The sequence below is a fragment of the Macrobrachium nipponense genome, chromosome 2 (assembly GCF_015104395.2).
Source record: "Macrobrachium nipponense isolate FS-2020 chromosome 2, ASM1510439v2, whole genome shotgun sequence".
NCBI classification, from domain to species: domain Eukaryota; kingdom Metazoa; phylum Arthropoda; class Malacostraca; order Decapoda; family Palaemonidae; genus Macrobrachium; species Macrobrachium nipponense.
In genome coordinates, this window is record NC_087201.1 from 149,328,795 (window position 1) to 149,342,273 (window position 13,479).

General features: G+C 38.3%; 1 protein-coding gene across 1 annotated transcript; it reads right to left on the reverse strand.

Annotated features, from left to right (window-relative positions):
- Positions 1–8,631: 8,631 nt before the first annotated feature.
- Positions 8,632–9,144, reverse strand: LOC135221341 (uncharacterized). The gene has a single exon (XM_064259143.1). It carries the CDS (start codon positions 9,142–9,144, stop codon positions 8,632–8,634), a length of 513 nt encoding a protein of 170 aa, XP_064115213.1.
- Positions 9,145–13,479: the final 4,335 nt, after the last annotated feature.

Consider the following 13,479-nt stretch of genomic DNA (forward strand, 5'->3'; position numbering starts at 1 on the left):
CATTTTCTAATTTTACAAATTTCTTCTGTCACTCTCAAACTTTCAGACAACTTCCAGGACTGGGACTTCTCAACCTCCCAAACCCAGCCTACAATGCCTCCACATACATTTCATGCACAGAGTAATTAGGAAAAAGAAAAAAATCCTCTTATACATTCCTCCATGACTTTTGCCATATCGAGACATACGTAATGCACAGTCACAAGTTCATAATATTTCCCCTATAAACATAATCAGCTGCGGGTACCTTTTCATTATTCAACCTTGTGGCTGTCTGCTTCACCCCCTCAAAAGTCTTTTATACAGAGACATTTTCAAGGCCATGTCACCTCCTTCAACTTTTGCATGATTCAGATGTGTGACTCCCTTTCCCTTAAATTCGACCAATATCCTTCAAAATCCACACCCCATCTCCCGAGAGATTTTTCCCATTTGCATATTTTATTCTAAAGCCATTTGCCCATTAACCCTCGTCTTCGCATTGACATTACTCAAAACACTTTTTTTTCCTATGTCATTTCTTCAGATTTGCCTTGAATTGATATTGTTCCTAATTTTTTTTTTAGATGCGTTGTTTAAGATTGCCTCAATCGTCTTCTTATATTCTTGTGCACAGTCTTTTTTTCCTCTCATTCAACAGCTCCTTCCAAAATCAAACATCTTTTTTCTTCTTCATCCCGCCATTTATAGCTTTTAATCTTCTCTCTAATTGCCTCTCACCGAGAAGACCTCTTACTCACATTGCCACTTTACTGATGAATCTTACAAACTTCCAGTATGTACTACCTTCCAGGTTCTCATATACATAACGGTAGTTTATTTCATATATACATATATATGAAATATATATGTATACAACATTATGCATTTGTGGCCTAATGCATATATGTATGAAATATATATGTATACATACATATATGCATTTGTGGCCTAATGCATATATGTATGTATATATATATATATTTCATATATACATATATATGAAATATATATATATACATTACATATATGCATTAGGCCACAAATATTCAATTCGGTCTACCTCGGAATTAATATATTTTCATATATGTTAATCGAAGGGGAATTTTTCAGTTGATAATAATTTCGTCCTCTCGTGGTTTCGAACCAGCGCCCAGCGGACTGAGGAGAAATCAGGACTTTAGTGACGTTATAGACTTGTTAGCCGAGTCGATAACATCACTGAAGTCCTGATTTCTCCCCTGCCCGCTGGGCGCTGTTTCGAACCCACGGGAGGACAAAATTATTATCAACTGAAAAATTCCCCTTCGGTTAACTTATATGAAAATATAATAATTACGAGGTAGAGCGAATTGGATATTGAAGGAGTTTTGTAGCTTAATGCATGATTATGAATCACGGTGATGTGATGATAATTCATACATGTGTGTATATATATATATATATATATATATATATATATATATATATATATATATATATATATATAATATATATATATATATATATATATATATATATATATATATATATATATATATATTATATATATGTGTGTGTGTGTGTGTGTGTGTGTGTGTATGCATGTATGTATATATAAATACATGCATATATATCTACATGTATATGTGTGTGTGTTTGTGTCTGTGTATGCGCGTACGTGTGTGTGTTTCCGGAACGTAACCAAGAACTTTCCCACACCACTGGGCCGGGTGAGGTTAAGCTAAAGCATTCAAGATGTTGCAAGTTTGATTTTCCTCGCTGGATGTTGGGGTTTCTTCATTCGACCTTCATTTCAGATTTAGGGCGTTGCAAAGATAGGCGTATCGAATAAGTGTCAAGAAATTGATAAGTTAAGAGGTTAATATGGCTAGTATAAACACGAGCATATTTTTTTATATATATTATGTGTATGCTTGTGGGTGTGTACGCGCACGTGCTGTATACAGGGAAAAGGCCTGGCATTTGAAGGTGTATTCTTTGAAGAATAAAAATCTGTCAGGATTCAAACAGATCATATTTGCCCAAAAGAAACTCCTAGACACCGGCGCCAAAAGAAACGGCTAGACAAAGAAAAAGAGGTAATATTTCTCCATCGATCTGGAGAAACTTCTTGGGGTCGGATTCCAACTCTGTCGTGTTACCAGATCTGCTGGATCTCTTGATCGGCTCAGCTGATGCAGGTCACTGCATCTCCGAAGTGACAGCATTTGAGATGGTAACGGGAATCATTGCTGGCACCAAGACGAAGCGTAAATACAGAACGTTCACAAAGGTAACTTCAACGAAATAAAAGGTAATAGCCATCAGTATGAACTGGGCGGCATGAACGATATTTTGGTATTGTGATTGAATAGACTTGGTAGAATTCAAGAAGCACATCAAAGAATATCAAGGAGATAAGTACTATTTAACTCTAATGATATTTTCTTTCTTGTACTCTGTAGCCCTTTGGAAAGAAGCTGAATAGTCTACTCTATTTCTCTTTTTCCATTAATTATTTTCCCCCGTGTAACTTTTCTTTCCCTCCTTTCAATACCGTCAACATCTCCGGTTAAATATTCAGTCACCGTCTCCAAATTTAATATTGGCTTTTCTCTCTCTCTCTCTCTCTCTCTCTCTCTCTCTCTCTCTCTCTCTCTCAGCTAAGAAAATTATTTCTCTTTTGCCTGTTTGCTCAGTTGGTTACATACCAAAAACTACACTAATGACGGAATGTGGCATCAGATAAAGTAAAATCGATTTGTTTGTTTGTCTTTTCTTCTTTCGAATCCCCCAACCCGTCCCCACCTCTCTCTCTTTCTCTCTCTCTCTCTCTCTCTCTCTCTCTCCTCTCCTCTCTCTCTGAGTAAAAATGTAAACCTCGCGTGTATTCCTCAACTAATTCCTTCAAGAGGGAAATTCGTTTCCTCTAGCTAAAGCGGAAAGATGCCTCAGAAATTATGCAGTAATTCCAGCCTCATTTCCGTCTCTGTCTTCCATCAGAGGGAAGAAGTTTATACGCTCATTTCGGGAGTCCCTAAGCGTGATTGTGTCTGGCTCAGATATTCAGTTTTTCGGCCTTTTCAATTAAATTCGCGACGGTGGCATTGTGAGCTCTGTGTCCATCATTATAACTAGCTTCCTATCTCTCTCTTTCTCTCTCTTATTTGCTTTTCTCTGTCTCCCTCCATCACAAAGCAAGATTTTAATAGACCAGTGAGTGGTCCTGAGTTCAGCTCCAGTTTATAGGTTGGTTAGATTTTCCTGTTTACACAACCTTTGTGTCTCTATGAGACAAAAATACGGAGCTGGAAAAGCCCATAGCTCTACATGCTGAGTCATCAGCTACCAATGTCTTGTCCTCCCTTAGTCCTACTTTGGGGAGAGGGCCTGTACACTAATCACATGTGGATGCGTTTATTTTCTAAGACATTGTTTCATTATCATAAAACATCATCCATTCCATACTTATTCCAGAGTGACATGTCATCCTGTATTTTTGTGGCTACATTTCCGTAATTTTACCCTCGCTAAAGGACGAACTGCTAGGTTGCGTCCATGCGAAACGGAAGCCTGATTATGAAATTGATATAAAACAACGTTTAATTATTCACGTCCCAAAGAGAATGTAAATGTACCAAGAGCTGAGTAGAAAAATAAGAAATTGTCTTCGCTGATATTAATTTTAACAAAAATACTTTAACAATAAATATTCCTAAAATTCCGAAATAACGCACCTTCCTAGACAATATTTGTAAATGTATACATTTGATACTTGTAAGCCAAAACAATTACTTTTACTCATATTTTTTACATCTTCACGCCCGGAATCTGATTTCACTATTTGTGATCCTTATCTCCCAATTTCCGAAGATTGTAGGATGAAGAAGTTGCTTGCAAACTCCGTTTTTAACAGAAATATTCGCAAACTAATATTTTTTCTTTGCCAAAACTGAAAGAAAGAAGACCAGACGCAAATAGCCCGTGAAGAGTTCCTGGAGGGAGGAACTTCGTATAAGGGATCTTGGAAACGATGGAAGTTCGGGGGAAGGGAAGTGAGTAAAGAAGTAATTGAGGAATTATTCTGAACGAGAGAGAGAGAGAGAGAGAGAGAGAGAGAGAGAGAGAGAGAGAGAGCATTAATAAGGACCTGGAATCGGCACCCCTTCTTAATTTAATAAGCTATCATGAATGAATTAGTTAGCCTAATTATCACAATCCCTTAACTGGAAAATATTTTTTTAATTTTATCGCAAAATTGGTTATTACCGGCATTTCCTCAGTTTCTTCTGAAGTGTAACACTTGCTTAAAAAAAAATAAAAAAGCAAAGGAATGTATGTTTGAGCGAACCCTCAAGCAAGGATTCCAATCTGTGACTTTGGAAGGTGGCAGTAGCCAGTGAGAGTCCAGGGTTTTATTATAATGTATGAATGGTCCCTAACAAGGATAGGACGACTTAATATGGCATCTGTGGAAACCTAGTCGGAGAAAATTCTCTTTAGAAACCCCTATCATTTAATAAGCATGTAACAGAAGAGCGATATACTCCAATCATTAATTATTAAATCAAAACATAGCAGACAAAACTACACGGGTACTCAAATCATGTACTCAGAACATAACAGAAAGAATGACACAGGTCTTCCAACTTTTTAATTAAAACATAACAGAAACAAGGACATTCTGGGTGGCCCCAACCGCCAAGAAAACAGCAGAGATAAAAATAATAAAAGGACACATCAAGCTGCTCGTAAAAGTAGAGCTTCCGGCGCTTGAGAGAGAGAGAGAGAAAAGCGGTCACGTAATTTCCGGGGTGGGCTGGTCTTCGATTCTGAGAACGCGTTCCCCTGGAGTCACCACAACCTCTCTCTCTCTCTCTCTCTCTCTCTCTCTCTCTCTCTCTCTCTCTCTCTCTCTCTCTGTGTCTGTCCCAGTGATGACGAAACCATTTTCACTCGATTGGACTGTCTGGAAAACGGTATTACGTGTCCGAGAATCGCACAGTAAATAAGTGAATGTGCGCGTCCGAGGCGGTGAGAAGTAAACGAATTCTCAGGGAAGAAAAAGAGAAATATATATATATATATATATATATATATATATATATATATATATATATATATATATATATATATAAACTTCTTATGGTGCGGAGGACTTCTTCAAAGGAGTTGGTTATGATCCAGCAGATAAAGGGTAAAAGGTTATGTAGGATTGTAATGGCTACAAAACGGACGCATCATTTCAAATATCAAGTATGATGTAATGAAGCACGTGTCTCTGAATTCTCAAATCTTGCAGGTTTTAAGCATGATTCATATTACCCCAGAATTCGTAGAAGTGAACAATGTTACAGTACACGAAGGGGGCAGCATTTAAAATGACATTAAGAGAGAAGAGAGTCTTAGAACGAAAACATAGAGTAGTACATTGAGCGTAAGTTGAAACCTGCTTGCCTGGTGTTATTCCGTTTTGTTACCCCGAGCCATCGCCTCGATTTTTCTCTGGTGAAGGGACCTTTCTACAGCATTCTGTTCAAGATGTTATCTTCACAATGGCGTATCCGAACGAGGGAGCTCCCGAGTGACTAAATGCAAATGCAAGATTACCTCTCTCAAATGGCTTTTGTTCGCCATAAACGAGGAAATTCCGCTCAGGGGAGAACCTCGATTTTTGCAATGGCGTGAGCGACAATAACAATAGGTGGGAATGAAGAGATGAATCCATTGCTGGAGAGTTTGTTATATTTCCCTTAATTTCGAATGATAAAGGTGGCTAATGGCATAACTGCGCGTTTTTTTAGGAGATAGGGGGAGAAGATGGTTTTATAAAAGCTGAAAGCTTTATTCTTACACACATACACTCATACATACATACACAAATGCGCGCGCACACACACACACACACACATATATATATATATATATATATATATATATATATATATATATATATATATATATATATATATATATATATATATATATATATATATATATATATCATCTTTTTTTGTAAACATGTCATTCATATGGATAGCCACGTGCAGGACTGAACGTGTATGATTCGCCTTTGTTTTGTTTAAAACAAACATGGCAATTGCACAATTTTCTTAATATTGCGTCTGTGGGCGGCCCAACGTGGGTTTGAGTTATACGCGACTGTCTTAGTTTCCTTTATTACAATCGGTCACTGAAAAAATGAACAAACATAAATATTCACAGTGGTGACAATTTTGCCATTTTAGTTAAATGATAACTCCTTAACACTAGGACAGGTAAATCCCTTAACTCACATTAGAATCAATTTCTCAGTGATCACAATGGTTAAAATAACAATAATTGCACATAGAATCTTTAAGAAATATTCCTAGGCATTACCATGCACTTTGAGGAACCAAAAATGTCATGAGCGCTCTCTTAACAAAATAATACTCTTTTACTTACCCAATCGTTTGCTTTCCCACCGTAAGGACCGTCCGTCTTAATCCCCTCGTGGTCCACTGCCTACATTCCTGAAGGGGAACGGCATCGTAATTTGTGCATATGACCCCTAACGACACTTGTTAAACGAGCCTATATTTCCATCATATTCACTTCTCTATTTAGCTATCAACTGTTATTCATCAGCAACAACCCTCTCTTAGCTCTTAGTTTATAGAATCTCAGTACACTGCAATGCTTACCTCCTAAATCGCTTAATTTCCTCAAGGCCATGCACATCCGTCTGCTTCTAGGTCTAAAACACAAAGCCGAGCTTCCCTCCCACGCACTTGACCAGGCGGCGGGAAAACCGAGCCGATGGTTCCTTTTTCTTGCTCGTCATGAAGGGAGAGAGGAAGTAGGGAAAGCGTCCAAAATCACCCTTAGTGCCCACAAAAAGGGAACTTGTTCACTCGTAAATAAATTTTTTTTTTTTTTTTTTGATGGGACAAGAGTATACGCTTATGTCTTATATCGAGTGGCCCGAAATTCAATTACCAAACTTTTCTTTACCACAAAAACAGCTGTTTACGACTGCGCAGCAAGCAAGTTTTTTTTCATCGCGCAGCGGACATATTGTTAACAGTCGCGTAGAGAAGATGCCCAAACTTTCCCGCGTCGACACCCGCCCCCTTTGAAACCTCTTGACAGCAAGAGGGTTCAACACCTATTGCCTAGCATTGTCCACTAGGTCCTGCTCTTCCTCCAGAATTAAAACAAGTTTCGACAGTGGTCTATCATAATCCTTGCCCTCCTTTCTGACAGTCACCGTCCTAACCAGTCCATCTTTCCCTGCTTTAGTCTGTACTACTCGAGCCAGTGGCCAATGGCAGCGTGCTACACTTTCATTGACCATAAGGACTATGTCTCCCACCCTGACGTTTCGTCGTTCCTTGAACCACTTCTGTCGCTGTTGTAACCCCGACAGGTATTCGCGTTTCCAACGTGCCCAGAACTGCTCGGCCATGTGCTGCACTTGCTTCCATCTCTGCTTAGAGTAGCTACCTATTGCAACATGGCACCCTGCGGGTGACTCTCCCATGTTTAAAAGCTTGTTTGGTGTGAGTGGAGCTGGGTCTCTACTGTCTGAGGTGACAATGGTAATGGGCCTACTATTACCTGTTGCTTCCACCTCACAAAAGAGTGTACACAATCCCTCATAATCCAATTGCTGTGTCCCCAAGACTACATCCAGGACCCTCCTCACATTACCTATCAATCGTTTTCATGCTCCTCCAAAATGTGAGGCGCCCGGGGGATTGAAAACAAATTCCACCCCACACTGGAGCAACTCATTTCGCACCTTGTTTTCTCCCAAGAACTCATAACTGGAGTCTAGAACCTTCCGTGATCCCACAAAATTAGTGCCTCAGTCGCATCTAATCGTCCTAACCTGTCCACGACGAGCCAAAAACCTTCTGAAGGCACTAATGAATGAGCCTGATGTGAGATTTGACGCTACTTCCAAGTGTATGGCCCTCATGTTCAAGCAAATGAATATAACTCACCTGTGCTTTATCTGCGCTCTGCCCCTTTTCACGAAGAATGGTCCAAAAAGGTCCACCCCGGTGCGATAGAAGGGTGGTTTCCCTGACTCCACACGATCAGGTGGTAGATCGGCCATTTGCTGTTCAATTACCCTTCCGTGTACCCTGCGACACTTGATGCACGCGCCTCACTGCTGCATTGCCCTTAACCACCCAAAATTTCTCCCTCATTAGACCCAGAACATACATTATGCCCATATGGTTGGAACGCTCGTGATAATACTGGATAACTATGTCAGTCAGGTGGCCCTTACATGGCAGAATAATTGGATTCCTTTTGCTCGGGGCAATATTCACCAGTGATAACCTCCCTCCAACGCACAATAGCCCATTTCTCAGGATTGGTTTCAATTTTCTTAAGAAGCTGGAAACCCTGATGGTGCTGCCCTTCTCAAGACTTGCTATTTCTACCTCATAAGTCATTCGCTGTGCTACCTGCACAACCACAGTCTCTGCCAAGCTCATAACTTGTGTGGACAAATGCATGTTTAGTTCGCTAAGCTGCTGCCTATGTTTGCATATTAAATACCTGGTAAACAATATGACCCAACCTACGGCTCTGAGTAGCCGGATCCACTTTGAGTAGTGGTGGATGATTTTATGCCACCCTGTCTGCCTACAATCCAACCCAACCCTGAGGCTAATTGTTTGGCAGACTTTTGGGACCTATCTCACGCCTAACTTCTAGTCCTTCCACACTGTTGGACATGTGGGCTGGCTCTGCTGGCCAAAAACACTCCTCCTTCAGCAAAAAACCCGGCCCTGTTCTCCACCTTTCAGACTGCTTGGAGCGTGATGCATCGTCTGCCGGGATCCATTCAGAGTTAACGTACCTCCACTCATTCTGATCACTTCCTTCCCTTATCATAGAGACTCGGTTCGCTATGAATGTTTGGTACCGAGCTTGATCATTCCGAATATAACGCAAGACCGTTGTTGAATCTGTCCAATAATAGACCTCGTCCACCTTGAAATCTATCATGGCCAGAATTGTGGTTCCAAGTCTTACGGCTAGTACAGCTGCACTAAGCTCTAGGCGGGGTACTGAAACGTCCTTCAAGGGCGCTACCCTTGCCTTTCCCATAATGAATCTACATGATACATTTCCCCACCGATCTGTGACCCACAAGTATGCCACTACTCCTAAAGCCATGATGCTTGCATCCGAGAACAGATGCAGCTGTATTAGGGTACCTGACTCCCACCTAATAACCTTTAAGCATCTTGGCACACTTATCCCTCTGGTCTGATTCAACTTGTTCACCCACACCCTAATGCGGTCAGTGGTGTTGGAGTCCAATCCCCTGTCCCAGCCTATCTTCAGTCTACACAAGTCCTGCACAATTATCCGTCCCTCAATTAAAACTGGTGCCAATATGCCAAGGGGGTCGTAAATCGAGGCTATGGCTGACAACAAGCTGCGTTTAGTCCTTGGAACTGAAACCAGATATGCCTGGACACCCAATTCATCAGTGTCCCTAGCTAGGACACCACGATCCTACCAAATTTCGTTACCAACCCACGAACACGATCTTGAGCCCCTCAAATTTGCCAATCAGCCCTTGCCCTGGAAACTCACCCAGATGTAGTTTGCATGCCCCACAAAATTACGCCCCTCCCTGAAGAAATGGCACAAATCCGGGCACCATCACAACCTATAGCTATATATATATATATATATATATATATATATATATATATATATATATATATATATATATATATATATATATATATACTCGTAGGGAGGAGAAATTCTTCCTGCGTCGTATTCAGTGTGGGTTTTATATATATATATAGATATATATATATTATATATATATATATATATATATATATATAAAACCCACACTGAATACGACGCAGGAAGAATTTCTCCTCCCTACGAGTATGAGAAGACCTGCCACCAACAATGACACCACCGATCATGACAACTCTATGGATGACAACGCCCCCGAACGAGGTACTGCTGCAGCCGATGGAAATCAAAGTAGCCGTGACGTCCCACAGCGTAGCGCAACGCCCATCAATGTTACAGCGCCGCTTAGGAGGTCCAGGCGGCTGCAGGATATGCTGCAACGCAACCATCGGCTCGAAGAAAGAGGCTTGAGACCTGGCTCAGGCAACCAATGAAAACAAGACTCACCGCCACCAGCCAATAGGAGACAAGCATGGGGCAGACCCCCTGCTGTCTACCACAGATATAACGAGGACGGACACCGCACCAAGATCAGTCCACCCTCAGCTTCCCAGCCCGAGGATGTCTGGCAGCTCCAGACGAAAGCTCGCTTTAAGAAAGAGAGAGAGAGAGAGAGAGAGAGAGAGAGAGAGAGAGAGAGAGAGAGAAAGAGAGAGAAAACCGTTAATGACTTTGATGACTATGGTATCATAGTTTATCTGTAAAATTCAAATATATACACCTATTTTGACCCTGTATTTTACCATGACCTCTATAGGCGCTCTACTAGCGTGTTTAAGTAGCACCGAAAAAGCCGCTATTCCCAAAATAAAGAAGAATCTCTACAAGTGTAACGCTGCTGAAGTAGTCATTACTTTTAATAAAGTATATTATTATTATTATTATTTCATTTTTCATTATTATTATTATTAATGATAATAATATTATTATTATTATTCGTTTTTCTGACTCAGCTAGGTTGTTGAGTAAAATTACAATATTCATATTTGTCTTCGATAGGATATTGATCAAAAATGTTTTATTATATATTTTGCTTATATTTTTGACAAATATCCTAATTAAGACAATTATTATTATTATTATTATTATTATTATTATTATTATTATTATTATTATTATTATTATTATTATTATTATTATTATTATTATTATTATTATTATATTATCCAAAAGATGTACCCCAATTCATATGAAACAAGTCTGCAGGTACCATTGACTTGGAATTCAACCTTCCAAAGAATTCGTGTTCATTTGAATGAAGTTACAGAATATCATTTACAGGAAGTTCGGAAAGAAGATATCATTATTAGAAAAAGAAAAATGACAAATAAATTAATTAGTAAATAGATGGATAAAAATATGAATGAATTATTAAGATGGAAGGTAATTTGTTATAGGGCAGTAATGCCCTGCATCTCCGCTGGAACTTTTGAGGTTCTAATTGCACTCTACATCCAAAGGGAAGCTATTTTACAGTCCAACGATGCTTGGAATCGTGTTATTAATAGATGTTTGGGTATTTTATATCAAACATTTTGACTGCCTTATCAAAAACAGAACACAATGCATTCAGTTTTGTTGTTGTTTGAGCGATAACAACGACATAACAACAATAGCGAAGATAAGAGCAGTGATAATCAGAATAGATGCATGTGACGTTATACAAAAATATCACACTTTAGATATTCATATACTATTTCATAGCTTAAATAACCTCATTTGCTTATGTGTAGATCAAATTATGGCAGAGGACAGTCTGAATTAAATAACGTCAACTTTTGTTATTCAATCAAACATGATCTAACAATGAAAAAATTATATATATATATATATATATATATTATATATATATATATATATATATATATATATATATATATATAAATAATTGTGTGTATGTATGTATGTATGTATGTATGTGTGGGTGTGTTTGTGTATGTGTTTGTACACTTTATATGCATGTGTAAATACACGGCACAACAATTCAGGATTTATCACATTTCGTGGTTTGTACGAATTTACTGGAGGGAGGAAATAAATACATTCTTTGAAATATTCCCAGAACACAACAATAACTCCGCTGACTCTTGTTTATGTTTTATTTTAAAGAACGCCTAGTTTGTTTATTTCGTAGTCTGAGTTTTAATTGAAAGTGTTGACGTTCTTGAGAAACAGTTTCTGAATAATACACCAAACTTGCAAATATGGGTAGGGGGGCAAGAGGAAACACAGTTGTTGGTAAGAACCTGGCACGTATTTACATTTTTCGGTTTTGTAATGAATAGACAGTCACGGATTAAATGTACAGCACTTGGAAGGAGGCGTGGTTTAATGAAATATGCATTAATGCCATGCATTATTCAGGTTACTTGAAGTATTTTTATTCCGCATAATAAGTAGGTTTATTCCTATATTATTCACATTCACATGCGTCGGCTTATAGTTATATTATTAAGTATATAATTAGCAATCTATCATAATATTTGGAATTCTTGAGTCTTTTTACTCCCAGTCGTCTCTTACATTTTCCTTATTCCTTTGTGATTTGTACTAATATTCACGGGAGGATCGTTGTTTGTTAGCAGTTGCTTGATGCAAAACATCAGCAGACTGAGGCAGAAAAAATTGTCACGTTTAATTCAAAGCCTTCAGAGATTGAAATGCGATTGCATTGCATCCTGCTTTTGGATTAACTGTCGAACTAGGCTCATTTCATAAATCATCCCACGAATCCTAATAACTCGCTTATAAAGGTTATCGCAAATTATGGCGGTAGCCCTGGATACCAATGCCCATCAAACGTTATCTAAACAACACATGCTGAAGAATGAAAGTTTTTAAAATTTTATTCGGAAAAAGAAAAAAGAAGAAGAAAAAAAAATATATATATATATATATATCTATATATATATATATATATATATATTATATATTAATATTATATATATCATATTTTTAATATTATATATAATATTATACTATTATATATATATAATATACCTATAGTGATGTATCAGTAGATTCTTTGATAAATCTCTCGGGCAACATCTAATAAAAATGAGTCTTGATAAAATGCTTTCACAACTAATTCTTCAGTGAAAGTTAAGCAGCACTAAAATATACAACGGATCCTAATTTCCTACTATCTAAGGTAATGCCAAAGAAGCATATCAGTGAGAGGCAATGCGGATGGGCAATTCGGAACTTTTGAAGGAAATGTTCAAATTGCCATACTACGTCGCTTACGAAAAGTATCCAATTCGCAACAGTGGCCGATTCCTTTACAAAATGAATTCCTATTCCATCGGTCAAAAAGCCTAACACTGACCCATCCCTGGAATAAAAACTATAGGCCCCTCATAGTATCAATCATATACTCCAAACTTCTAGAGCTTACTAATCTTGATACCTGTAATAGGGCGGTTTCAGTGACCTCCAGTTTGGGCTTGTGACCAACAGAAGGACAACATAGTCATGATGTAACAAGAATACATGAGTGGTTGGGCTTCTCCTATATGCAAGTTCATATGATCATGACGGTGCAGTTGATTACATTGGACACTCTACTTCAATAAAAAAAAAAAAAAAAAAAAAAAAAAAAACAAAAAAAAAAAAAAAAAAAAAAAAAAAACTTTATTATAGGCTATATGATACCTTTGTATTGGCTACAAAAACGTCAACAGTTCAAATAAGTAAAGGAAGTTAACAAAGGGACTTATCTGTTAAAAGTATTGATTAGGATGCTTTTGAGGACTTGTCCAATGCATACGTAGGCGTTTACGGTAACAG